Raw genomic sequence first — 26,726 nt, forward strand, 5'->3', positions numbered from 1 at the left:
TCATCTTTGTGCTGTATCCCAGAAGAGCCCCCAGATGAAATGGGAGAGTTCCCTGACCCCCGCACGGGACTTGCGACAGGGGTGTGGCTCATTTGCTCCACTGTCACACACTTTACCCCTTATAGGAGGGGGAACACACAGATGGGAAGGTGCAGGAGCTGGGGCAAGCACTTTTGGGCTCTGGCCCCATGGTAGCATCCAAAGGTGTGTTACAATTAATACTCTTTTAGCAGTTGCTATCTGCAGACGGCTACTTCGTCTCAGTGGAGAGTCAGGGTGACAGCCTTTTATACCCTGCCCTCTTGGTACCCAGGTCCTTGTCTGACATCCTGGAAGAATCTGGTCATCGTTCAAGAAGACTTGAACGATGGTGAATGTGGAGATTTTAATGAGTTATGGATGTGGCTCTTATGGGATGAATGGGGAGCTGGAGAATGGATGGAGTGGGAAGATGATCTTCCCTTGGAGTTCAGCCATCCCGCGGCTGATCTCCTCTTCAACTGTCCCCAGCCGAACTTCTCCTGACATTCAGACGCTCCTTCTCGTCTCTCCTTCTCTGCCACTGCCGTTCTGTTCCTCTGCTCATGGAGTTTGGGGTTTAAGAGGTAAAGAGGCAGAACTGTTGGATCTGCCTCTTTTCCAAGATCCTGCCGCCTCTCTCTTTCCTTTGGGTAAAAGTAATATGGGCTCTCTTTCCCTTCATGGAGGCCTAGCTGTCATATGGACACAGGATAGGGGCGTGGCAGGCCAGAGTAGTCTTGGAAAAGGCAACATTTGGGTGCAAAAACAGGAATGCCTGTTCCAATTTAGGGCCGTGGGTTCCCAGGCTTGAGGGTGGGACATTTGCCAGGGAACTGCCCTCTTCTACCCAGTGTTTCTCTGCCTCCCGTCCATATCAACTGGGACTACAGGTACATGCCACCATACTCCACTAATTCTTATTTGTTGAAGAGGCAGGATCTGATTATGTTGCCCAGGCTGGTCTTGATCTCTTAGGCTCAAGCGATCCTCCTGCCTCAGCCTCCCAAAGTGCTGGTATTACAGGTGTGAGCCACCATGCCCAGCCTTTATTTGAATTTTAAGAGGAAAAAGAAACTAAAGGAATTACTGAACTTTGGATAAGCATTATCTTCAAAACAAGGGACATCATAATACAATTTTTACAAAACTAAAAATATTACTCATCCAATTTAGATTGAATATGCATCAAAGATGTATTTAACTCATTAGTGAGAGAACTATTAAAATAATTCAAAGATCATTTGAGTAACAGAGATTTGTATAGTTTACTGGGGATGACGTTCTGAAATAAGTTTGTTAAATTAGAGCACACATTAATATCCTGTGGATAGGGCAATAAAAAAACCTGTAACCTGTGGGATTATCTTTTTTAATAGACAGAAATCATTTGCATCTGGCTACACACAAGTTTAAAATTTAACATGTACTTTCTCAGAATCTAGGGCCTGATCAATGGTAAACAGAAATCAATCAAAAGTTCATTCCCCTACAGATTTAAGGAATGCCGGGTTGGGCCTGTTAGTCAACATTGTAATATGACCTTGAAAACTATGCAGTCATCCTTTTACCTGTTTCTTTTTTTTTTTTTTTTTTTTTTTCTTTTTTGAGACAGAGTCTTGCTCTGTCACCCAGGCTGGAGTGCAGTGGTGCAGTCTCGGCTCACTGCAACCTCCGCCTCCTGGGTTCAAGCAATTCTCCTGCCTCAGCCTCTCTAGTAGCTGGGATTACAGGCGCATGCCGCCATGCCCAGATAATTTTCGTATTTTTAGTAGAGACAGGGTTTCACCATGTTGGCCAGGCTGGTCTCAAACTCCTGACCTTGTGATCCGCCCGCCTCGGCCTCCCAAAGTGCTAGGATTACAGGTGTGAGCCACTGCACCTGGCCCCTTTTATCTATTTCTAAGTTTTTTATTAGATATAAATTTAGTTAGCAGAGGCAGTTATTCGAGTTACTGGTGGCAAATCTGTACAGGTCTGCAGCAACCTCAATTCTTCCCTCCTCAGGAAAAAGAATTCAAATGAGGGGCCTAAGTGAGAAGAGACTGAGGCAAGTGTGAGAGCAGGAGTGAAAGTTTATTAAGAAGCTTTGGCCGGGCGCGGTGGCTCACGCCTGTAATCCCAGCACTTTGGGAGGCCGAGGCAGGCGGATCACGAGGTCAGGAGATCGAGACCACGGTGAAACCCCATCTCTACTAAAAATACAAAAAATTAGCCGGGCGCAGTGGCGGGCGCCTGTAGTCCCAGCTACTCGGGAGGCTGAGGCAGGAGAATGGCGTGAACCCGGGAGGCGGAGCTTGCGGTGAGCCGAGATTGCACCACTGCACTCCAGCCTGGGCGACAGAGCGAGACTCCGTCTCAAAAAAAAAAAAAAAAAAAAAAAAGAAGCTTTACAGGCCGGGCGTGGTGGCTCATACCTGTAATCCCAGCACTTTGGGAGGCCTAGGTGGGAGAATCACTTGAAGTCAGGAGTTTGAGACCAGCCTGTTCAACATGGTGAAACACCATCTCTAATAAAAATTAGCTGGGTGTAGTGGCAGGTGCCTGTAACCCAAGCTACTCGGGAGGCTGAGACAGGAGAATTGCTTGAGCCCAGGAGGCAGAGGTTGCAGTGAGCTGAGACCACGCCACTACACTCCAGCCTGGGTGACAGAGTGAGACTCCATCTCAAAAAAAAAAAAAAAAAAAAAAGAGAGAGAGAGAGAAGAAGATTTAGAGCAGGAATAAAAAGAAAGTAAAGTACATTTGGAAGCGGGCCAAGCAGACATTTTGGAGGTCAGGTGTGGGGTTTGACATTTTGAATCAGGGTTTTACATGTTGGCATACTTCTGGAGTCTTGGGTCCCTTCTCCCCTGATTCTTCCCTTGGGGTAGGAAGCACTAGCGCAATGCCCTACTTCGGAGGGGAGCATATGCAGTGTGTTTACTGGAGCTGTATGCATGCTCACTTGAGGTGTTCTTCCCTTTACTGATGGAATGCCCCCAGAAGGTCCTAGATGAGTTAAACTCCACCATTTTGCCTCTTGATGTGCATGCATGAGCTCACTTGCCCAACTCCTGGGATCTTACCAGGAAGATGCTGATGACCATTTTCAGGTTTTTTCTATCTATAGGCACATTGCCTTTCCCTGGTGCTGGCTGCAACCAATTATTATTCTAGAGAGACAGTTAACAACCCCCTGACCATCACCTGATGGTCACCTGACATTCCTGGTTGGGAGGAGCCTCTCCTGCCCTGTTTATGTATGACTAGCTACCTACAGTAACAATTTCTAAGAGATTTCGCCTCTAAACTTAAAGAACATTAAGAAAAACATTTAAAGATGTAGTTAATATTAATTTTATATACATCTCTATTAAAGTATATAAATTTATATGTATAATTAGTACACCTTGGAAAAGTGTCTCATAAAATTCAAAAGACAGCACTGAATTCTAAACAATTCCAAACAACAACAAAACATTTTTTATTTAAAAAAAAGTTTAAGCTCTATGCTTACTTTTAGTGTGATTTGTCTAAGAAATCAACAGGAGAAAACTGATCAATAACCAAATAACTTTTATAACACTAAATCACAACTGTGTTAGAAAAATGCCCTGAGAAGGTGATAAAAGCTTGAAATTATTATAACCCTTAAGAAAGTAAACACAAATTCATATTACATCTTATCTCCTCCCTACTAAAAGAGCTAATCTTGAAGTTTTAACTACAGTTTAGGAAACGGTGTTTTGGCTGGGTGTGGTGGCTCACATCTGTAATCCCAGTACTTTGGGAGGCTGAGGTGGGAGGATCACTTGAGCCCAGGAGTTGGAGGTTACAGTGAGCTATGATCAAGCCACTGCATCCCAGTCTGGGTGACAGAGCAAGACCTAGCTCAAGAAAAAAATTAAAAAACAAAAATAAAAACTGTCTTTTATCATTTGCCCAGATGACACAACATTGTCATTTACTTAATATTTAACCCATGATAACCTCATGTAGATTCTTATTTTCCAGCAATTTTTAATTGACCTTGTTAAATCAACTTTAGCCTAAAGCTGCCTTCTCACTTATTTTAAGTTCAGCCTAATCTGTACATAGTGAACTGTAACCTGAATCAAGGTGTAAACAGGCTGTAACCTACTCTCGTGCCAATCACTGAGTTTTGTCCAATCAAAGGGGGCCACCTATTCAAACCATGTTTGAATAAGGTAAACACCCAGCTGTAATAAATTCAGCTGTTTCTGTACCTCACTTCCATTTCCTGTGATCACTTTTCTTTTTCTGTCTATAAATCTTCTACCACGTGGCTGTGCTGGAGTCTCTATGAACCTACTCTGGCTCAAGAGGCTGCCTTATTCGCAAATTGTTCTTTGCTCAGTTAAACTCTGTTAAATTTATTTTGGCTAAGGTTTTTAGCAACCTTTTTTCTTATTAACCAAGAGAGTAATACTTGTCTTCCTTTCATTATCATCATTCTGCATTTGTATTTGCAGACTCACACCATTTGTTTTATGGTAATGAAACCAACTTTGCAAAAAGTATAACAGTGAGAAAACCATGACAATGGGAAGATCTGATCTAGCCCACTCCCTTCTTGCCTTTAGCTTTCAAGCTGCCAGACATTTAGTTTATAGTTTAGATGATTAGCCCTTCCCCAAAACTCAACCACTTTTGTAAAGCTAATGAGAGACTACCAGGCTAGGAGGATAGAGGAGCCTGAATTTTGCTAAGGTGAAAGTGCAGACATAAATGATTGCCAGCCATTATTGTGGAGGTCACAAGATATGCAACTTCCCAATTTCTCCTGCAGATAACATCACTACTGTAGAACCTAAGTTTGGCCTTCTGAGATACCTTTTCAGGTTTTTTTTTGCATTGAGATACTGATGATGGTTCAACCTGGACCCACCAACAGCTCCTGCGGCACCACCCAGAAGCCATTCAGCCTACAGGAGGTGAATTTCCCACACCTCTATGATTGCACCCCCCAAGCAGTCAGCAGCAAGCTCCCTTTGCCTAGCCACATTCATCCCCTCCCCCAAACTACCTTTCAAAAACCTTTAACCTGTGAGCCTTCGATGAGATTGATCTGAGTAATAACTCTTTACTGCAATGCGATGGTTTTTGTGCAGCAGGTACAGTAACTATCTCACCGTTGGAGACATTCTTCAAGGACCTTGTAACTGTACACTTGGAAGTTCGTTAAGGGGGTAAATCTCATGTTATGTGGCTGATTTGTTTTGTTTGGACACAGGGTCTCACTCTGTCACCCAGGCTGGAGTACAGTGGCGTGATCATAGGTCACTGCAGCCTGCAGCACGCCCAAGCACAAGAAATCCTCCTGCCTCAGCCTCTCAAGTAACTGGGACTGCAGGCCCGTGCCACCAAGCCTGGCTTTTTTTTTTTTTTTTTTTTTTGTAGAAACGAGGTCTCGCTATGTTGCTTAGGATGGTCTGGAACTCCTGAGCGCAAGCTTAAGTGCTGGGATTACAGGCATGAGCCACTGTACCTGGCCATGTTTTTTTTTAATGTCTCACACACACACGCACACACACGCGCACACACACACACACACACACAGCCTGTTGTATGGGGGCGGGGGAATGAGGAGAGCCATTAAATAAATAAGCACTTAAAATAGAATGTGACTGGTGCTATCGTAGATTTAAGTACCAGATAGATGCTGTACCAGAAACACTGAAAAGGGACACCTGGCCCAGCCTCGTGGGAGCGACAGCCAAGAAGTCTTTCTGGCAGAGCTGACTGCTGAGTAGAGTTAATGGGTTGCTAGGAATTAGTATTGCACAGGGCCAATTTACCCATTAGGCATTTAGTATTGGGGTCCTGAAAAAAAAATTCACTCCAAAAGAAAAAAGTATAAAATCTAAATTAATAGGTGCATCACTATTTAAACTTAATATGCATTTAAATGCCATTACATTAGAAACTAGAGGAGTTGTGCATATAAGGAGAACCCTATTCTGAAGGACTTTCTGCACTCACTCATACACAAACCTTGGAGTTGACTCAAGTCCGTGAGAAGCCACTGGCAGATTCTGTTTGAAAAATCACAGCCAAGTTCGCAGATTAGAGAATTCCCTCTGGTGGCCACCCTTTATCATAGGCTTTGGAGGCACTTGAAGGTCCAAGATGGGGTGGGTAGAACTTGACGTGGCATCATCAGTGCCTGGGAAGGTCTTCTAGCCTCTAATCTTGAGATTTTCCAGTTCTCCATTTTGGTGGCCAGCTTGACTCATTCTTACCTTTGAAGTCCCTTTGTTTGGGAGGCCGAGGCAGGTGGATCACCTGAGGTCAGGAGTTCGAGACCAACCTGACTAATATGGTGAACACCCCCGTCTCTACTAAAAATACAAAATTAGCTGAGTGTGGTGGCACATGCCTGTAATCCCAGCTACTCAGGAGGCTGAGGCAGGAGAATCGCTTGAACCCAGAAGGTGGAGTTTGCAGTGAGTGAGATTGCACCGCTGCACTCCAGCCTGGGCAACAAGAGCAAAACTCCATCTCAAAAAAAAAAAAAAAAATCCCTGTTTCATAGTAGGTAGTTATTCAGACATGAGCAGAGCAGGAGAGCCCCCTGCCCCACCAGGAATGTCAGACAACCATCAGGTGATGGTCAGGCAGTTGTTACACTGTCTCTCTAAAACAGTAATTGGTCAAAGCCAGCACCAGCAAAGACAGTCTCCCAATAGATAGAAATATCTCAAACTGGTGATCAACAGTTTCCCACTAAGATCTCAGGAGTCAGGCAAGTAGGCTCAAGTATGTGCACTAAGAGGCAAAATGGCAGAGTTCAACTGGTATGTGACCTAGGAACACTTGACTGGTCAAGAAGGAATGCCTCAAGTGAGCATGCGTACAACTCCAGTAAACACACTGTGCATGCAGCCCCTCCCAAGTGCTGGCAGACCACTGCGCATGCGGAATGCCAGCATATAAAACCCCAATCCAAAGGTCAAACCAGGCACTTGAATCTCTCCAGTCACCTGCTTGGCACTTTTCCAAGTGTTCTTTACTTTCGTTCCTGCTCTAAATCTTGTCTCGGTCTCTCACTCTGCCTTATACCCCTCAGTTGAATTCTTTCTTCTGAGGAGGCAAGAATTGAGGCTGCTGCAGACTGATATGGATTCACCACTGCTAACACCTCCTGGTTGGAACTACAGGAATAGAACTGGAAAGGGAAAAAAGGCAGCATTCACCACATCCCAATCCTGAATCCAAGAGTCTAAGATAGTCCCCCACTCCTATCTCAGGCTTAGAAGATTAGATTAATCTCCTGGAGGGAAGACTCTCCCTTGAAACATTTTTTTTAATCTGCCTGTAGCTACTGGGATAATTCGGGAAATCCACAGGGACAGTTCAAGTCATCTTTGTCCTCTACTTTCTGTTGCACTCTCAGCCTTGTTCTCTTTTTAGAAACTGCATGGTAACTATTATATAGCTAAAGAAGAGCATTCTGACCTCTGCCCTGGGACTTCCTGGATCCTCCTCTTCTTATAAATACAAGGGCAGAGCTGGTATCCCGGGGAGCCAGGAAGCAGTGAGCCCAGGAGTCCTCGGCCAGCCCTGCCTGCCCACCAGGAGGATGAAGGTCTCCGTGGCTGCTCTCTCCTGCCTCATGCTTGTTGCTGTCCTTGGATCCCAGGCCCAGTTCACAAATGGTGAGTCCAGTGAGCTTTCTCCCAGGTGACCAGGTCCATGGTAACTCAAGCTCTGGGACGGAGACACATTGTGACTACTCTCCAGCCCAGACATGGTTATGGAACTTATTTAAAAAGCACCAGCAGGGTATAGACCTGGCTCTGTCTGCAGCCTTTGGACCCTGGCGGGGAAATGTACACAGATGACTGGTCCCATTTGAGGCCAATTATTTCCCTTTTCACAGCAAAAATTATCTGATTCTTTCCCTTAGCTGATATTTTAGCTGGAACAAAAGAACTGTAATTAAATTGTAAATTTGTAAAAAGAATCATACAATTTTATGGTGCTAGAACTGCTATCTACCATCTGGTGTAAAATTATGATTTGTGAGAGGAAAAGGAACCAGCCAGGTAAGTGACTCACCCAAGATCACTGTCTCACTTGTTCCTGTGGAATCTTAATTTGTGGAGGTGAATGTCAACGCGAAGAGGTCAATGACATTGAAAAAAGAATGTATTATTTACATTTCCCAAGAGAAGGAGGTACATCGTGCCACACGGGGCCCCAAGGGAAGCATCCAGGGCAGGAGTCACAGGCAGGAGTCACAAACAGGAGGGAAGGGACAACCTATGCCAGAACCTTTATTGGGGTTTCTCGGGGGAAAGCAAGGCAGCACAGAGCATACACTTTAGGGCTGGGTAGTCTGAATAAGCCTTTCAGGCTTTGGGATATAGGGATAGTCTCTAGCTGTCTAGTACTCATCCTTAGGATGATTTAGAGCAGTGGAAATACTGGCTTGGTGTGTGTGAGTTAGCAAAGGAGGTGGCTGGGCATATGGGCTCAGGATTTTTTGATTTGTATATGAAAGGTCTAAACCCTTAGCTATCTCTATGAATTGGTTAGCCCTGCAATGGGCAGTCTCTCCCGAGCTGTCAAGATTTTTTTTTTTTTTTTTTTTTTTTTTGAGATGGAGTTTCGCTCTGTCTCCCAGGCTGGAGTGCAGCGGTACGATCTCGGATCACTGAAAGCTCTGCCTCCCAGCTTCAATGAATTATCCTTCCTCAGCCTCCAGAGTAGCCGGGATTAAGGCATGCGCCACCAAGCCCAGCTGATTTTTGTGTCTTTTTAGTAGAGGCGGGGTTTCACCATGTTGGCCAGACTAGTCTCCAACTCCTGGCCTCTGGTGATCTGCCCACCTCGGCCTCCCAAAGTGTTGGGATTACAGGGGTGAGCCACCGTGCCTGGCCACTGTAAAGATTTTTTTTTTTTTTTTTTTTTTTTTTTTTGAGATGGAGTCTCGCTCTGTCGCCCAGGCTGGAGTGCAGTGGCACGATCTCAGCTCACTGCAAGCTCCGCCTCCCGGGTTCACGCCATTCTCCTGCCTCAGCCTCCCGAGTAGCTGGGACTACAGGCGCCTGCCACCACGCCCGGCTAATTTTTTGTATTTTTAGTAGAGATGGGATTTCACCATGTTAGCCAGGATGGTCTCAATCTCCTGATCTCGTTATCTGCCCACCTCGGCCTCCCAAAGTGCTGGGGTTACAGGCCTGAGCCACCACGCCTGGCTGCATTTTTCTATTTAGCATAATACGGGTATGCAATCCCTTATCAAAATCCTATCAGGCTAGATGTATTTTGGAATACAGAATTTCTCTGGTTTTTTAAATGTAATACACGCTAGGCATGGTGGCTCACCTATAATCCCAGCACTTTGGGAGGCTGAGCTAGGAGAATTGCTTGACCACAGGAGTTCAAGACCAGCCTGGGCATCATAGCAAGACCTCATCACTACAAAAAGGTAAACTATTAGCTAGGCATTGTGGCTTGCACCTGTAGTTCCAGCTTCTCAGGAGGCTGAGGCAGGAGGATCACTTGAGCCCAGGACCTCGAGGCTGCAGTGAGTTATGATCATACCACTGCACCCCAGCCTGGGTGACAGAAAAAGACCCTGTCTCAATTAAAAAAAAAAAAGTAATACATACCTAGATGGTACTTATTCTTGGTGGGGCCAAGGAAGACTATTTCAATCAAACACAGCAATTTTTCTGTAGCAAACACATGAATATTTCTGCTAACTGGGATGAATAAAGACCATAATAGACTCACTTCACTTAAGGGGATACTGTGCCACCATAAGCGCTGATAAAACCTCTCTGTTTCCAGAGCCCTATAATAAAAAATTATTCCAGAAATGTGTAGAAAAACTTGTAGACTGTGTCACATCATGTAGACATTCCATTAACTGAACCGTGTTAGGTTCAGTTGCTTTTAGTATTTCAGAGTCAATACAAAGTTTTCATGTCTACATTTTCAAAAGGTCTCTGAAAAGTCTCAGGGCCCTAATGGAATAAATGGGCCAGGAGGCAGGCCTAGAACCCAGACAGGTGGTGGTGGTCCAGCTTCAGAGCCTCTCTGCTTCAGGAGGAGGATGAGCAATGGGGTGGGTGGAGATGCTGAAACATACTGCTGCCGCCCAGTGATTTCCTTCCCTGTCCTGTTTCTTTCAGATGCAGAGACAGAGTTAATGATGTCAAAGCTTCCACTGGAAAATCCAGTAGTTCTGAGCAGTAAGTGATCAGATACAGCATACATTTAAAAGCAGCCAGCAGGTGCAGGTCGACACTATGGGATCCATTGTCCCTGTTTACAGAATGGGAGGAGAATGAGAGGGTCCTGAGGGTGGTGAACATCTCCAAGGAAGAGCAGGACAGGGTAGGGGGACCCCCTCCATAGATGCCTTCTCTGTTCCCCTCTGGCTGCCCCAAGAGTCTGCTCCTTTGGGGCAGAAGGTGCTCTCTGATGCCTGCAGGTGTCTGCAGATGCCTTCCCCTTCTGGGGGAAATTTTCCTGGTCCTGCTGTGGCCCACCCTGAGTGCCCTCAGACACATGGTAAAACCCTGGGGAGGGTCTGAAGCAGGGAGATGCCAGCAAGTGCTGGCCGAGGAGGAGAAACATGTCTTCAGAGGCTTGTGCCTTCTCACCCTCCACTGTGCTTTTGAGGAGAAAGATTTGCCCTCAGATGACGCTTTCTCTTGCTGCAGGCTTTCACTTTGCTACTGACTGCTGCATCTCCTACATCTCACAAAGCATCCCGTGTTCACTCATGAAAAGTTATTTTGAAACGAGCAGCGAGTGCTCCAAGCCAGGTGTCATGTAAGTGCCAAGCTCACCAACCATGTGTTGGGGAAGAAGCAGCCCACAGCATCTTGCAGGGAGGACATGACGGATGGGCGTCCATCGGGTTCCACCCTCTGGATCCTGCCAGATACAGGGCAGCTGTGTCCTTACGAGGATTCTGCAGGGCATCAGGGATGAGACACTCCCAGTGGAGAGGAGATAGGGAAGGAAGAAGAAAGCAGGCACAAGGCTTCCCAAGGACACTTCCATGAGTCATTAAGGAGTCCCACAGGCTGAGAGGGTCTCAGAAGGACACTGTCCCTGAGCTGCCATCAGCAGAGAAAGGAAAAAACAGGCTGTGTTGACTGGGAAATCTGAGGAGCAGGGAGGATGGAGCCCCCCGTCTCCATCTGCCCACACCTCAGTTTGTAATCTTTCTCTCCCTTGTTCCCCAGATTCCTCACCAAGAAGGGGCGGCGAGTCTGTGCCAATCCCAGTGGTCCGGGAGTTCAGGATTGCATGAAAAAGCTGAAGCCCTACTCAATATAATAATAAAGAGACAAAAGAGGCCAGCCACCCACCTCCAACACCTCCTGTGAGTTTCTTGGCCTGAAATACTTTAAAAATATATATATTGTTGTGTCTGGTAATGAAAGTAATGCATCTAATAAAGAGTATTCAATTTTTTAACTTTGCTTGAGTTTTAAGAGGAAATAAACTAATATAAAACTGAAGCAACTGCTGAGCCCCAACATGATTAAATACAAATTCACCTTATATCTCATCTTCTCCCTTCTACTGAAATAGCTAATCTTCAAAGGGTTGGCTACAATTTCAAGAAAGTTTCTTTTACTCCATCATTTACCCAGTTCACACCATTTTCTAGTTTACTTAACATTTGATCCATTATAATCCCATAACAATTCTTATTTTTCTCATAATTTCCTTTTGATATTTTTCTATTAACCCAAAGAGAAATACTTTTTGTTTCCTTATCATTCCACATTTGCACTTGCATATTTACACCATCAGTTTCATGGTAACTACTTCATTCTTCGAGACAGTCTTCAAGGACCTTCTAACTTCCTATTCCAACTTGCAGAAATGTTTTCTGGACCTGCCAAAATAATAATAATAATAATAATAATGTCATACTGGTATTTATTCTCGTCAGACACCTGAGTTCATTCCACCATGACACGTAGCCCAAAACTTCCTCTTCCTCTTCCTTCCTTCCTAAAAGGGTTTATTTTTCATTTTGCTAGAATATCTTTGAACTGCCTTCTGCTTTAAAAGATGACAAAAGCAAACACTCACCTTTGCTCCATAGGTGCCAGGGCAGGCATCCCCAACTCAGGCTTGGCCAACCTATGCTCCCTTTCAGAGATCTGAGCCTGGAACAAGTGTTGCAGAGAAGCAGAAAAAGAGAGGACTCCATCCAGGTGACACTGGTGTTGGCAACAGCTTCCAGATTCCGGAAGCTGCAGTGCCAGCACACGTACCCCATGACCAGTGCTAGAGGTCAGCAATGCTAGCTGCAGTGCCCAGCAGCAGTGGCAGCATTTACACCAGTTGACTCTTGTGGCATGATTTTGGATGTGGCATTGGAGCTGGTCTCTCTAGGATTCTACCTCGGCCTCCCGGGTTCAAGCAATTCTCCTGCCTCAGCCTCCCTACTAGCTGAGATTACGTGCCTGCCACCAGACCTGACTAATGTCTGTATTTTTAGTAGAGACAGGGTTTCGCCATGTTGGTCAGGCTGGTCTCAAACTCCTAACCTCAGATGATCCACCCACCTCGGCCTCCCAAAGTACTGGAATTACCGGCATGAGCCACTGCACTCAGCCTCTACCTACTTTTCAAGTCTTCCTGATACTACCCAAAATCTTTGCGGTAAAGTCCTTTTTGCTTAATCAACCAGAGTCAGTTTGTATAGCTTTCCAACAAAAAACTCCAACTGATATGAACAATAAACTTTCTGGGACTTTGAAGGTCTAAAAACTTTGGTCTTTAAGTTTGAAAATGGTTCAACTGAATATGAAAGTTCATGTTGAAAATAATTTTCTCTCAGAATAATGTAGACATTCTTCAATTGTCTTCTAGCATCTCAGACAGGGCCAAAATTCCAAAGCCAATTGATTTCTTATTCCTTAGAAAGAAAAAAAATTTTTAGACCCTCTGGGAATTTTTAGAATTTTTTTCTTTTTCTATTGTCTTTATTTTTATAATTTCAACTTTTATTTTGGATTCAGGGGTTACATGTGCAGGTTTGTTGCCTGGGCATATTGCATGAAGTTTGGGGTGCAACTGATCCCATCACCCAGGTACTGAGCATAGTGCCCAGTAGTTTTTCAACCCTTGCCCCCTTCCCTCCCTCCCTCCTGTAGTAGTCCCAGTGTCTATTGTTGCCATCTTTATGTCCATGTGTAACCAATGTTTAGCTCCCACTTATAAGTGAAAACATGTGGTATTTGGTTTTCTGTTCCTGCATTAATTCAGTTCAGATAATGGCCTCCAACTTTATCCATGTTGCTCCAAAGGACATGATTTCATTCTTTTTATGGCTACATAGGAAGTAGCTCATGGTGTATCTGTACCACGTTTTCTTATCCAGTCCACACTGATGGGCGCCTAGGTTGATTCCTTGTCTTTGCTATTGTGAATAGTGCTCTGATGAACATACGAGGGCTTGTGTCTTTTTCTGTACAATGATTTTTATTAATATATATCCAGTAATGGGATTGCTGGGTTGAACGGTAGTTCTGTTTTAAGTTATTTGAGAAATCACCAAACTGCTTTTCACAGTGGCTGAACTAATTTACATTCCCACCAACAGTGTATATCTGTTCCCTTTTTCTCTACAGCGTCACCAGCATGTTATTTTTTTGACTTTTTACTAATAGCCATTCTGACGGGTGTGAGACGGTAACACATTTTGGGTTTGATTTGCATTTCTCTGATGATTAGTGATGTTGAGCATTTTTTCATGTGTTTGTTGGCTGCTTATATGTCTTCTTTTGAGGAACGTATGTTCATGTCTTTTGCCTATTTTTTAATGGGGTTGTTTTTGGCTGTTCAACTGTTTAAGGCACTTACAGATTCTGGATATTAGACTTTTGCTGGATGCATAGTTTGCAAATATTTTTTCCCATTCTGTAGGTTTTCTGTTTACTCTGTTGATGAGTTTCTTTTGCTGTACAGAAGCTCTTGAGTTTACTTGAGCACTTGTCAATTTTTGTTTTTATTGCAATTGCTTTTGGGGATTTAGTCATAAATTATTTGCCAAGGCCAATGTCCAGAATGGTGTTTCCTAGGTTTTCTTCTAAGGTTCTTATAGTTTAAGGTCTTATATTTGAATTTTGAATCCATCTTGAGTTATTTTATGTATATGGTGAAAAACAGGGGTCCAGTTTCATTCTTATGCACATGGCTAGCTAGCTATCCCAGCACCATTTATTGAACAGGGAGTCCTTACCCCTTTGCTTATTTTTGTTGACTCTGTCAAAGATCAGATGACTGTAGGTGTGCAGCTTTATTTCTGGATTTTCTATTCGGTTCTACTGGTCTATGTATCTGTTTTTGTACCAATACCATGCTGTTTTGTTTACTGTAGCCTTATAGTATACTTTGAAGTCTGGTAATATGATTCCTCTAGCTTTGCTTTTTGTTTAGGATTGATTTGACCATTTGGACTCTTTTTATTGGTTCCAAATGAATTTTAGAATAGTTTTTCTAGTTCTATGAAAAATGACATTGGTAGTTTGATAGAAACAGCATTGAATCTGTAGATTGCCTGGACAATACAGCCATTATAATGATATTGATTCTTCCAGTCCATGAGCATGGAATGTTTTTCCATTTGTTCACGTCATCTATGATTTCTTTCAGCAGTGTTTTGTAATTTTCATTGTAGAGATCTTTCACCTCCTTGGTTACATGTATTACTATGTTTGTGTGTGTGTGTGTGTGTGTGTGTGTGTGTATGGCTATTGTAAATGAGATTGCATTCTTGATTTGGCACTCAGCTTGAATGCTATTGGTGTATAAAAATGCTACTGTTTTTGCACATTGATTTTGTGTCCTGAAACTTTACTGAAGTTGTTTATCAGTTCCAGGAGACTTTTGGCAGAGGCTTTAGGATTTTCATATCATTGGTGAGGTTGTCAGCTTAATGTCTGGCAGACAGAGTAAGGGGATGGGGATGAGAGTAGTTTTCTTGTCCTTGACCAGAAGTTATCCAGGGCACTGCCCAATTCTCTCTCTGGCCCACTGTCCCCTCCAAGAGGTTCCCACAGCAAATATCCTTTTTTATTTTGAAAACTGTGCTTGTAGCTTTATCCTGGGGCAAATGCCCTACCTGACTGTCCTGAATGGGAACTAGCAAGGTCATAGCTTATTCACTCAACGCAAATGTCTTCTCCCAGTACCCACTGACTCTGATCTTCACATTATCCAGGGTTCTGCTGGGAAAATCCTCTTTTTCTATGATCTTCTCCTTCACCTATATGAGGATACATGTTTTTTCAGCCTTCTTGTGATCTGCCATCAAACTGGCCCATGTTCTTTTTTTGTTCTTTCTTTTTTTTGAGATGGAGTCTTGCTCTGTTGCCCAGGCTGAAGTGTAGTGGCGTGATCTTGGTTCACTGTAACCTCCACCTCCCGGGTTCAAGCAATTCTCCCGCCTCAGCCTCCTGAGTAGCTCGGATTACAGGTGCCTGCCACCATGCCCGGTTAATTTTTGTAGTTTTTATAGAGATGGGGTTTCACCATGTTGGCCAGTCTGGTCTCAAACTCCCGACCTCAAGTGATCTAGCTGCCTTGGCCTCCCAAAGTTCTGAGATTACAGGTGTGAGTCACCGCACCCGGCCCCATGTTCTTTATATAAAACAGAAATGTCTCACCTTATGGTAGACCAATGTCATATTTTCTGACTCCTTACTGCTACTATGAGTTCTATTTATTTTTATATTTCTTCTGTCATTTCAACAAGATTTACAGAGATGAAAAAGACAAACACAGATGCTCAGAGTTCTGGCTTACTTTGTTTTGTTTATTGAGACAGGCTGTCACTCTGTCACCCAGTCTGGAGTGCAGTGGCACAATCTTGGCTCACTCACCTTGGCTCAACCTCCTGGGCTCAAGTAATTCTCCCACCTCAGCCCCTTGAGTAGCTGGGACTACAGGTGTGCACCACTCCACACCCAGCTAATTTTGTTTATTTTTTTAGAGACATGGTCTCACTTGTTGCCCAGGCTGGTCTTGAACTCCTGGGCTCAAGTAACCCTCCTGCCTCGGCTTCCCAAAGTGTTGAGATTACAGGTGTGAGCCACCACACCTGGCCTCTGGCATACATTTTGATCCAGTTATGACCTTTTATGTCTCTCTCACTGCTCCACTGAATGCTGTTGAATTCAGAAGCTTCGAGTTGAAAGCAGCTCACTGGTACCTAAATATATGACTAGGGGATGGCAATCCGGAAGATTCTGGATTCTCCATGGAGATTTTGTCTCAGAGCCTTAGAAAAAATTTAAACGGTTATTCAATTAAAATTGTCCTAGACCTAAGTAGGATTCATGTGGTTTCACTGGGTTCTCTCTGACAGGTCAGGTTTTTAGCTTAGAAGGATGAAATGAGGAGGGAGAGCCTCTGGGCAGTGTGGATGCCAAAGGGCCACTTATGAAGGTGTTGGGTCATGGCAACTCAACAGAAATGAGGGATGAAAACCAAGACTTTCCATTCTTTTTTTTTTTCTTTTTCTTTTTTTTTTTTTTTTTAGATGGAGTCTCACTCTGTCACCCAGGCTGGAGTGCAGGGGTGCCATCTTGGCTCACTACAACCTCCACCTCCTGGGTTCAAGTGATTCTCCTGCCTCAGCCTCCTGAGTAGCTGGGATTACAGGGACCCACCACCACGCCCAGCAGATTTTTTTTTTTTTTTTTTTTTTTTTTTTTTTTTTTGAGACGGAGTCTCGCTCTGTCGCCCAGGCTGGAGTGCAGTGGCGCGATCTCGGCTCACTGCAAGCTCCGCCTCCTGGGTTCACGCCATTCTCCTGCCTCAGCCTCCCGCGTAGCTGGGACTACAGGCGCCCGCCACCACGCCCGGCTAATTTTTTGTATTTTTTAGTAGAGACAGGGTTTCACTGTGTTAGCCAGGATGGTCTCGATCTCCTGACCTCGTGATCCGCCCGCCTCGGCCTCCCAAAGTGCTGGGATTACAGGCGTGAGCCACCGCGCCCGGCCTAGATTTTTGTATTTTTAGTAGAGACGGGGTTTTTCCATGTTGGCTGGGCTGGTCTCAAACTCCTGGCCTCAAATGATCTGCCTGCCTCAGCCTCCCAAAGTTCTGGGATTATAGGCGTGAGCCACCCACCAGACCTGGCCCAAGATTTTCCATTCTAACCAAGCATCTAGCCACTCACAGAAGGTCTTTGAGGTCTTGAAGGGGAAAAAAACATGTTATGTGCAGGTTAATTGCAGATAATACATACTCTGTTCTCTCAGTTCCTCAGAAACAGCATGTTCTTTTTTGCTTCCTTGCTTTGTGTGGTGCCCTCTGCCAGGCATGCCCTCCTCTCAACTCTGCCCAGCAAAACTCAACCCAACCTCAATGGCTTAGATTAAATGCTACCATAAAACCTTCCCCCTTCATCCCAGCCAGAAGGACCCACCTCCATTTCTCTGGAATCTTGAAACATATATTTATTGCCACTCAAAAAGATTTTTATTGAGTGGCTGCTTTAGATTATGCATTGTGCTAGGCATTAGGAAAACCATGAAAACCAAACAAAGTAGACTATTGCCCTTCAAGAATATGTCAGTCCAGGGCCGGGCACAGTAGCTCACGCCTGTAATCCCAGCACTTTGGGAGGCCGAGGTGGGCAGATCACCTGAGGTCAGGAGTTCAAGACCAGCCTGGCCAACATGGTGAAACGCCGTCTGTACTAAAAACACAAAAATTAGCCAGACGTGGTGGTGCGCACCTGTAATCCCAGCTACTCGGGAGGCTGAGGCAGGAAACTTGCTTGAAACTGGAAGGCAGAGGTTGCAGTGAGCCGAGATCATGCCACTGCACTCCAGCCTGGGTGACAGAGTGAGACTCTGTCTCAAAAAAAATAAAAATAAAAAAGAATATGTCAGTTTATAGAGAAGACTGAAAATAGGAATAAGAATGATGCTTGGGTGCAAAAAGTCATATCTAATTCATTGCTAAGTCTCCACATTTTTATGCAACATTGGAGCAAAAAGAGGAGGACATTTATACTAGAGGCAACCAACCTGGGACTCAAGTATCCCCAGGCCCTAGTTGGACTGGCCAGTGACTGAAAGGACCAACATAAGATTGAACCACAGCATTTAGAAAGCTGTGTGATAGATAGGGCTTCTGAAACTTCAGCATGCATAAAAGCCACCAGGAAGGCTTGTGAAAACACAGATTGTGGGCTCCCACCCCTAGAAATCTGGTTCAGCAGGACAGGGGTAGGGCCAAAGTATCAGCATGTTTAACAAGTTTCCAGGTAACGCTGATGCTGCAGAATGCAGTGGAAATTTGAAGAGGACTTTGTAACTTCACCATTGTTTGCAGTATTCTGAAAGGCACATATTTCTTTAGTAATCAAAAAATAAAAGAGTTGAAAAATGTGTCTTAATTGTCTTTTCAAGGATGTGTAACAAAATGGGCCAGCTCTTCACTTGTGTTGATATTTGATTTTTTTATGATGAAGCTCATCAAAGCTGTTTAATTATAAAAGAAATATGGAGTTGGAAAAAGTTTTAAACATGGTTAAATAGTCTGACAATCAATTTGGAATTTTTAAAAGTAAAAATCTTGAGCTGGGTGCAGTGGCTCATGCCTATAATCCCAGCACTTTGGGAGGCCAAAGTGGGCAGATCCCTTGAGGCCAGGAGTTTGAGACCAGCCTGGCCAACATGGCAAAAAACCTCCTCTCTACTAAAAATACAAAAATAAGCCAGGTGTGATGGTGCGCACTTGTAGTCCCAGTTACTTGGAAGGCTGAGGTGGAAGGATCACTTGAGCCCGAGAGGTCAAGGCTGCAGTGAGGCAAGATCGCACCACTGTACTCCAGCCTGGAGTGACAGTGACAGAGTGAGACCCTGTCTCAAAAAAAAAAAAAAAAATTGGAAATTGTACAAAATAGCTAGAAAAAAAAAGTGCATAAAAGTCATCTTAAAAATCTAAATAGAGGGCTGGGCACAGTGGCTCATGCCTGTAATCCCAGCAGTTTGGGAAGCCAGGAGTTCAAGACCAGCCTGGCCAACATGGTGAAACCCCGTCTCTACTAAAATACAAAAATTAACCAGGTGTGGTGGCAGGCGCCTGTAATCCCAGCTACTCAGGAGGCTGAGGCAGAAGAATCACTTGAACATGGAAGGCGGAGGTTGCGGTGAGCCGAGATCACACCACTGTACTCCAGTCTGGGCAACAAAGCAAAACTCCGTCTCAAAGAAAAAAAAAATCTAAACAGAGCTTCACAGAAATCATCAAGACATAAAATAGGAAATAGAAACATTCATATTTTTATTCTTTTTAGAACCAGAGACAAGATTTAAAAGTAATATGACTCATCCCCTCAACTGAGGGCTCAACCAGGGCCAGGGCAGAGAAGATGATGCACATGGTTGAGGCCAGTGGGACCAGAGGCCAGAATACAGCCAGTGTGGCCAGGAGATTTGTTACATACAGGGAACTCAGCAAATAAGTACATACATTGAGGTTAATGGGAGCAGGAGTCCCCATTGTTAGAGGAGGGAGGGAAACATAGAAACAGGAAAGACTGAAATAGCTCTGTGGTGTTTACTCGGAATTGGACATAGTGGTATAAACTTTTGTTTTTTCATATAGCTAGAAAGAGGACATAGAAATTGCTAATAATAGGACGAGCGCAGTGGCTCACACCTGTAATCCCAGCACTTTGGGAGGCCAAGGTGGGTGGATCACCTGAGGTCAGAAGTTCAAGACCAGCCTGGCCAACATGGCGAAACCCCATCTCTAAAAATACAAAAATTACCTGGGCAAGGTGACCTGTACCTGCAGTCCCAGCTACTCCAGAGGGTGAGGCAGGAGGATCACTTGAACCCCGGAGGTAGAGGTTTCAGTGAGCTGAGAATGCACCACCTCACTCCTGGGTGACAGAGTGAGACTCCATCTCAAAAACAAAAACAAAAACAAAAAGAAATTGCTAATAATATATGAAATAGATATACTTGAAATAGACATAAATTTAAATACATACTTATACACATATGCTTACATATATTTCCAAGTTCTAGCCACTAAAAGCTCAGATCTAAAGTGATGCCATTCCCATAGCAATGAACACACCAAGCACTCAGATTTTGGTTTCTCAAAATCATTTTTCAGTAAAAGAAACTGAGACTCATGGAAGAAATGGCTAATTCCAGAGCTGGGCCAAGGAAAGTACAAGATGAGTCTGGAACATCTATTTGTGCCAAAAAGTAAGAAAACAAGATTAAAGAATAAACCCTAAAATTTTCTAGAGAGGGGAAACACCAGATCACCACAAATGAGTTTCAGAAGAAACATATTCTTATATTCCATTGTAGAATTCTATACCCAACAAAAATATCAATCAAGTATGAAGGCTAAATAATGACTTCTTCAGGCAAGCATGAACTCAGAAGGTTTATGTCCTACAGATCCTTCCTGTACTATTCAATTTTTTAAACCAATATATGTATGTGTTGCTTTGAAAAACATTTTAAATATTTTTAAAATAGGCTCTTCATACTCAACAGGGGGCAACAGGAGGACATTTAAGTTCTCTAATTATGTTGCCATCAAATTTCATTCATCTGGTTGTATTGCAATTCTCCTTTACTTTTTTTAGTCCCTCTTTGAGTTCTGAGACCTCTGGGATCAGGGTCATCTTCATTCCCTCCCTCCAAGCCTAGCCCAGGACTTGGCATAGGATACTGTGTCAAAGAAGTGATGTGGTCACAAAACCTATTCCTTTTTCTTCCTAAGCATACAGATGATGTATATTTTCCATCCCTTTGTCATTATGTTGGAGCCAGGTTACTTGATGCTAGCCATGGAATGTGGGTGAAAGTAATTTGTACCATTTTCAGAACTGATCCACAAAAATCTCCCAATCCTCCTCTGCCTCTCCCTTTTTGTGTCAAGCTTGGAGGCCTTGTGCTGAAAATGGTGGCATCCAAGGTAGAAAAAGGCCTGGTTCCTGAATGAGTACATGAAGGATCCCAACACACACACCATCATCCCACTGCTGACCCACACTGGACTGTAACATGAGCAAGAAATAAACTTTTATTTAATTAGTCTGCTGGATTGTTTATGATGGCAGTTGGCACATACAGACTAATGTAGGTAGGAACTCAATACTTGCTGGAAAAGTACAGGAACTTCCTGTAAGTCTCCTAGAAACAACTTGGCAGGTTGGCTAGTTTCCACAAAAACAAGAAGTAAGCATCATTTCTTTCCAACTCACTTTTCCCATAAACAACTTGTTTCCTGAGATTGTTCCTGATAACAATTATTATCATTTAACTTGAAGGGTTTACATAATGTTGTTATTGATGATAAGAAATATAGAAAATTTTTAATCGATGACTGTCTCCACAACTAACCATGAGATTTCAGCCATTTCCTATAAGATACACATATGTAGACCTGGCTCAATTTGTTTATTCATCCTTCTTTTAAAATGTATATTCATAAAGCACCTGGTATACACTAGGTTCTGCGTGAATGGGCAAAGATAAATAATAGATGTTCTCCATCCTGATGATTCAGATGAGGAGAGGAGATTAAATAACCATCTGACCACATCAGCAAGCAGAATGGGGGATGTACGTCCAAGAACAGCATGGTGAGGGCACTAAGCTGAGAGCCTGCAGAGATGAGATCTGTCCTGCATCCAAATCACTGTGTGAACATGAGAAAGTCACTGGTCCTTTCTGATTCCCAGCTTCCATTCAGTAAATGGCCAGTTTAGACAAATCAAATGGCAAATACATAGCATGCAAGCTGCACTGCAACAGAAACTGCACGTCGGTCACAGCGTATCTTCCCAATGTGCCTGGATATGGCCTCAGAATCATTTCCAACACAGAGCTCCAGTCCACCACTAATCAATGAAACCTACTAGCTATCCCTGAATTAGACATTTTCTAGGGTTCCCACCAAGCTTCTTTGCAGCAAAAGTCAGAGAAACCAGGAGAAGGTCCCAAAGAGATCCACTATCTGATTTCAGAAAGGACTAAGACTAAAGGCTTTATAGAAAACCCATAAGCTTTTACAGAGCTCTGTTGGGAGTCCCATGCTTCTTTATGGCATAATGGGTGAGAACACAGACTTGGAAGCCAAACCACCTGAATTTGAACCCCAGTTCCATTTACCAACTGTCAAAAGCTTAGGCTTTGATTCTGAGCCTGTTTCCTCAACTGCTGTTCTAAAGATTAAATAGGCTAATATTCATAAGGCATCTGGGACAGTGGCTTGTGTGTATAGCAACCATTATATAAGTGAATTATCTACTGAGCACCACAGCACTTCTTCACTCCATGGTGTGGTGACCAGAATGGAGATGAGACTGAGAACTGCGGGTTCTGCTTCGAGTCTAAGTTAGGATTTCCCTTGACCAATGAGACCTGACTTGGAGGAGTCCTGGCCTCATTCCATTACCCCAAACACCCTCTAGTCTCTAGATGAACAGATCCTGAATGTCCAGGCCCCACGTGGCCTGTTCTAAGGCCACATCCAGCCTTGAGATCTTTTGCTAAGTGTGAGACAGTGCCCCCAGCCCTGTGCTCATGTTCATGCCTAGGGAAAGGCTTCTATCAAAAGAGTTGAACTTCTTCGCACTGGGGATGGAAGACCATTTCCTCCCCTAAACCTTGGCTCTCCCTGCTTCCTTCAGGCCACCAACAACACATGTGCAGGATATGAAATTGCTGAGGCATCACTGCTTTCCTACTTCCCTTCCAAATCTCAGCTCCCTTATTTTAAAAAATATTTGGCCTCAATGATCATTTCTCAACAATTCCTCACCGCAGGAGCCTCTGAAGCCCCCACCAGGCCAGCTCTCCTCCTGCAACAGCTTCCCACAGCATGAAGATCTCCGTGGCTGCCATTCCCTTCTTCCTCCTCATCACCATCGCCCTAGGGACCAAGACTGAATCCTCCTCGCGTGAGTGCAATGCCTTGTCTTCCTTCCAACCTAGTCCCTGCAGGGAAATAAGCAGGAGTGAGGTTGGGGCTCAGGGGAAGACCGGGAGCAGGGACTCAGAAAGGAGGGCTGGTATCTTCTTGAAACTGTGTGTATAGCAACATTATATAAATGAATTATCTACTGAGCACCACAGCACTTCACCCCATGGTGTGGTGAGCAGGATGGAGATGAGACTTAGGACTGTAGGTTCTGCTTAAGAGTTTAAGTTGGGATCTCCCAGCCTTGACCAATGAGACTTGACTTGGGAGACTCCAGGCTTCATTCCACTACCCCAAATGCCCTCTAGTCTCCAGATAAACAGATCCTGAATCTCCAGGCCTCACATGGCCTTGATCTCTTATCATTGTCCCCCAGGACCAGTTCCCCCTTGCCCTCAATGACATGGAGTGAGACCAGCCTGCCTCTCTACTCCCTCAATTTCTCTCTCTTTGCCGCTAAGCAAAAGAGTGGCCCACCCCATTTGGGGTATATTTCCTCAGGGAGATTAGGAGCAGTGTCTTGAGCCCCTCAAGGGCATTTTTCTATTGGCCTCCTGAGGTTTGGGCCCAGCCTGCTTCCAGCGTCACCTGTGCCCAGTGAGTGCAGCATTGCTTGGGTATGGGCTGGGGGGAAACACGACAGTGTGGGGTCCATCCTAGGCCCCCTTTTCTCAGCTGATTTCTTAGAATAAGCTGCCTTTAGAGATAACCAAAACTATTTATCACTCTTCCATTTTACCTACTCTCCTTTTCAGAAACTGGGGGGAAACAGAAGGTTGTTAAAATACAGCTAAAGTATGGGTATGTGCACAGTTTGACTTGCCCTCTCCGATGTCATTTGTCAGCTCAGAGGAACAAGGTGGGAGAGTATAGGAGCTCTGACTGGGTCTCAGGAAACAGGGGCCCCTTATGCCGTTCTTTGGATCGTGAGGATGCTGCCTGGAATGGAGCTGGAAAACAGGATGAGACCCTTCCACCCAGACATCTGGCCACCCTCAGTGACCTCTGAGGCCATTGTGATGCACACCCATGATTCTATTCAGCAGGGTCACATAACATGCACACACCTGATTTCTCCACTCCATAACCACAACTTATGCCTGTTTGTACAGGGCTCTTGGCCTACAATGTCCTTCCTCCTACCTCTATAATTCAAGCTTGGGGTGGCTGCTGTCACCTCCTTGCTTCTCCTATAAGAGCCATGAAACTTCTCAATCAGAAAATAGATGAAAAATCACCTAATCCAGTGATTTTTAAAACTTTTTAGACCACAAAACCTTTTCTTCAAGCAAAATCTTCCACAGAGGCCCAATATGTAAAACAGAAAAAATGGGTTGAATAGGGTATAAGACACCACTCTCAAATGCAGCAGGGCCTCCACAATAGTCCCTGAGGCCCCCAGAGCTCCAGGGAGCTCAGTGTAAAAACCACTGATGCAGTCCAAGGGCCTCATTTACAGAGGAGGGAACAGGGGGAAAGTAAAATGGCCACAGTACACAGGAAGCACAGGCAAGGTTAGGTTAGGATTTGGGTGCCCCGACTCTGTGGCCTTTGTCCTTGGGGCTTGCTGTGGGCATCCTGCTCTCTCTGCAGGTTGTGGGTTCAATGGGGACATGGGCAGGGTGGAGCACTAGGAGGGGCTGGGTTTGCATTCCCAAATGGCATGTCTCCAAATCCCTATTGGGATTTCTTCCAAATATTCCTCCTATTTGGAGCACCTTTCCCGAATAAGGCATGAAGGCTGCATGATATTGGCCAAGTCCCTAGCCTTCTCTGCCGGTCGGCCCCCAGAGATGGTGTAAGAAGATCTGAGTGTGCTGCTCTTCAACCCTGGAGTTGAAAGTCATCCACCAGTCTTTCCAAGAGGGGTTGAAGAAAAGGAGGAAGGGTGATTGCTGATGAGGGAGGAGAAAAAGAAGAGCCCAGGAGTACCATGGAGAAGGAGAAGAGAAGATGAGGAAAGCCTACTCTCCCCTCCAAGTTCTGCGGGGCTGTCTCCTCCTTCCTTCCCTCCTCCATGCCCTCAGCTTGCAGGAGCAGCCAACGGTATGGCCTTTAACAAGGGGCCCCTCCTCAGCATCTGATGCTCTCTCCTCAGGGGGACCTTACCACCCCTCAGAGTGCTGCTTCACCTACACTACCTACAAGATCCCGCGTCAGCGGATTATGGATTACTATGAGACCAACAGCCAGTGCTCCAAGCCCGGAATTGTGTAGGTGGTAAACACACATCACACTGGGGGGAGAGGGAGCCAGCAGGGCCTCCTGGAGGGAGGCAGGGAGTGGTGGTGGAATGGGGACCCCCAGCGTACCTCCCAGGTGTGACTACATGGGGAGAGGCAGCTGAGGGGCAATCTGAGTGCTTTCTGGCTGGAGCCTGCAGGAGCCATGGGGAAACTGACCCCATGGATGGGGAGGTGACAGAGAAGGGAGAAGAAGGCAAGAGGGCACTTCCTCAGGGGGACACAGAGGCCAGATGGGTCTAGGGGTCCTAGGAACCGAAGAGTATGTCTCAGAGAGGAGACTGGCTCTAAGCTGCCTCTATGGAAGAAAGGAAAAGCAGTCTAGGTCAGGCGGGGAATTTAGGAGGGAGGGAAGATGGGCTGTCTCTTCCAGCCACTGGGCCCCTCAGTTTGTGATCCTTCTCCCTCTTGCTCCACAGCTTCATCACCAAAAGGGGCCATTCCATCTGTACCAACCCCAGTGACGAGTGGGTCCAGGACTATATCAAGGACATGGAGGAGAACTGAGTGACCCAGAAGGGGTGGCGAAGGCACAGCTCAGAGACATAAAGAGAAGATGCCAAGGCCCCCTCCTCCACCCACCCCTAACTCTCAGCCCCAGTCACCCTCTTGGAGCTTCCCTGCCTTGAATTAAAGACCACTCATGCTCTTCCCTGGCCTCATTCCTTTCTACTGGATTTACTCATTGGCCATGCACTGAGGACACCAGGGTGTGGCACCCTCGGCATCAAGCCTCGCTCTGCAGAAGTTTTGCTGGAGCCTGGTACCAAAAATAGGTCAGGCCTGCAATGCAGGTAGTGAGAAGCAGAAAGTGACAAAGAAAAGCAGTGTAAAGACCATCTCCTCCTCAGCAACAACAGTAGCAGACCCCGTTTTCTTAATGCTTTCTATACTCCAAGCACTCTGCTAGGCAGTCTGTATGCATTATCTTATTTAAGCTTCATGACAAGTGTAAAAGCTACAAATCATCATTTGATTTTTTAGGTAACACTTCATAAAGGGCTCTCTATAGCAGTCAAACTCCATAGTCCTTTTTTCTGTGCTGTTTTCAAGGCCTTTCTTCACTGCTGTCTGGAATAGGAATGATTCATGAAGACATTTTATCCAACCCCTCCCCTTCGCTTACATACATCAGATTATACTATATTGTTTTACGAACTTTTTTATCCCCTAGAAGGCTTAGCAGAAAGCCTAGCCCATACCAGGTGCTCAGGAAATGGATGGATGGATGGATGGATGAAGGAAGGGAAGAATGGGTGGATGGAAGGATGAAGGGAAGGAGGAATGGATGGAGGGATGGAGAGAGGGAGGGATGGAGAGAGGGAGGGACGGAGGGAGGGAAGCAGGGAGGGATGAAGGGAGGGAGGAAGGGAGGGAGGGATGGATGGATGGATGGATGGAGAGAAAGAGGGAGGGAGGGATAGAGGGACAGATGGAATAAGACAGAAATCAAGAGGAGGACTATGCTCCAAGAATAAGCTCTCAAACCTATCTTCAGGG

At 45.0% G+C, this 26,726-nt stretch overlaps 2 protein-coding genes across 2 annotated transcripts; both read left to right on the plus strand.

The window, feature by feature from the left end:
* The first annotated feature begins 7,182 nt into the window (after positions 1 to 7,182).
* Positions 7,183 to 22,895, plus strand: CCL15 (C-C motif chemokine ligand 15). The gene is made up of 5 exons (XM_055388421.2): positions 7,183 to 7,679; positions 10,167 to 10,226; positions 10,701 to 10,812; positions 11,232 to 11,371; positions 22,830 to 22,895. Exons 1-4 carry the CDS (start codon positions 7,604 to 7,606, stop codon positions 11,323 to 11,325), a joined length of 342 nt encoding a protein of 113 aa, XP_055244396.1. The 5' UTR covers positions 7,183 to 7,603; the 3' UTR covers positions 11,326 to 11,371; positions 22,830 to 22,895.
* CCL14 (C-C motif chemokine ligand 14) lies at positions 22,779 to 25,877 on the plus strand. The gene is made up of 3 exons (XM_055388424.2): positions 22,779 to 22,963; positions 25,082 to 25,196; positions 25,646 to 25,877. Exons 1-3 carry the CDS (start codon positions 22,885 to 22,887, stop codon positions 25,731 to 25,733), a joined length of 282 nt encoding a protein of 93 aa, XP_055244399.1. The 5' UTR covers positions 22,779 to 22,884; the 3' UTR covers positions 25,734 to 25,877.
* Positions 25,878 to 26,726: the final 849 nt, after the last annotated feature.

Source organism: Gorilla gorilla, chromosome 4 (assembly GCF_029281585.2).
Source record: "Gorilla gorilla gorilla isolate KB3781 chromosome 4, NHGRI_mGorGor1-v2.1_pri, whole genome shotgun sequence".
Classification (NCBI taxonomy): Eukaryota; Metazoa; Chordata; class Mammalia; order Primates; family Hominidae; genus Gorilla; species Gorilla gorilla.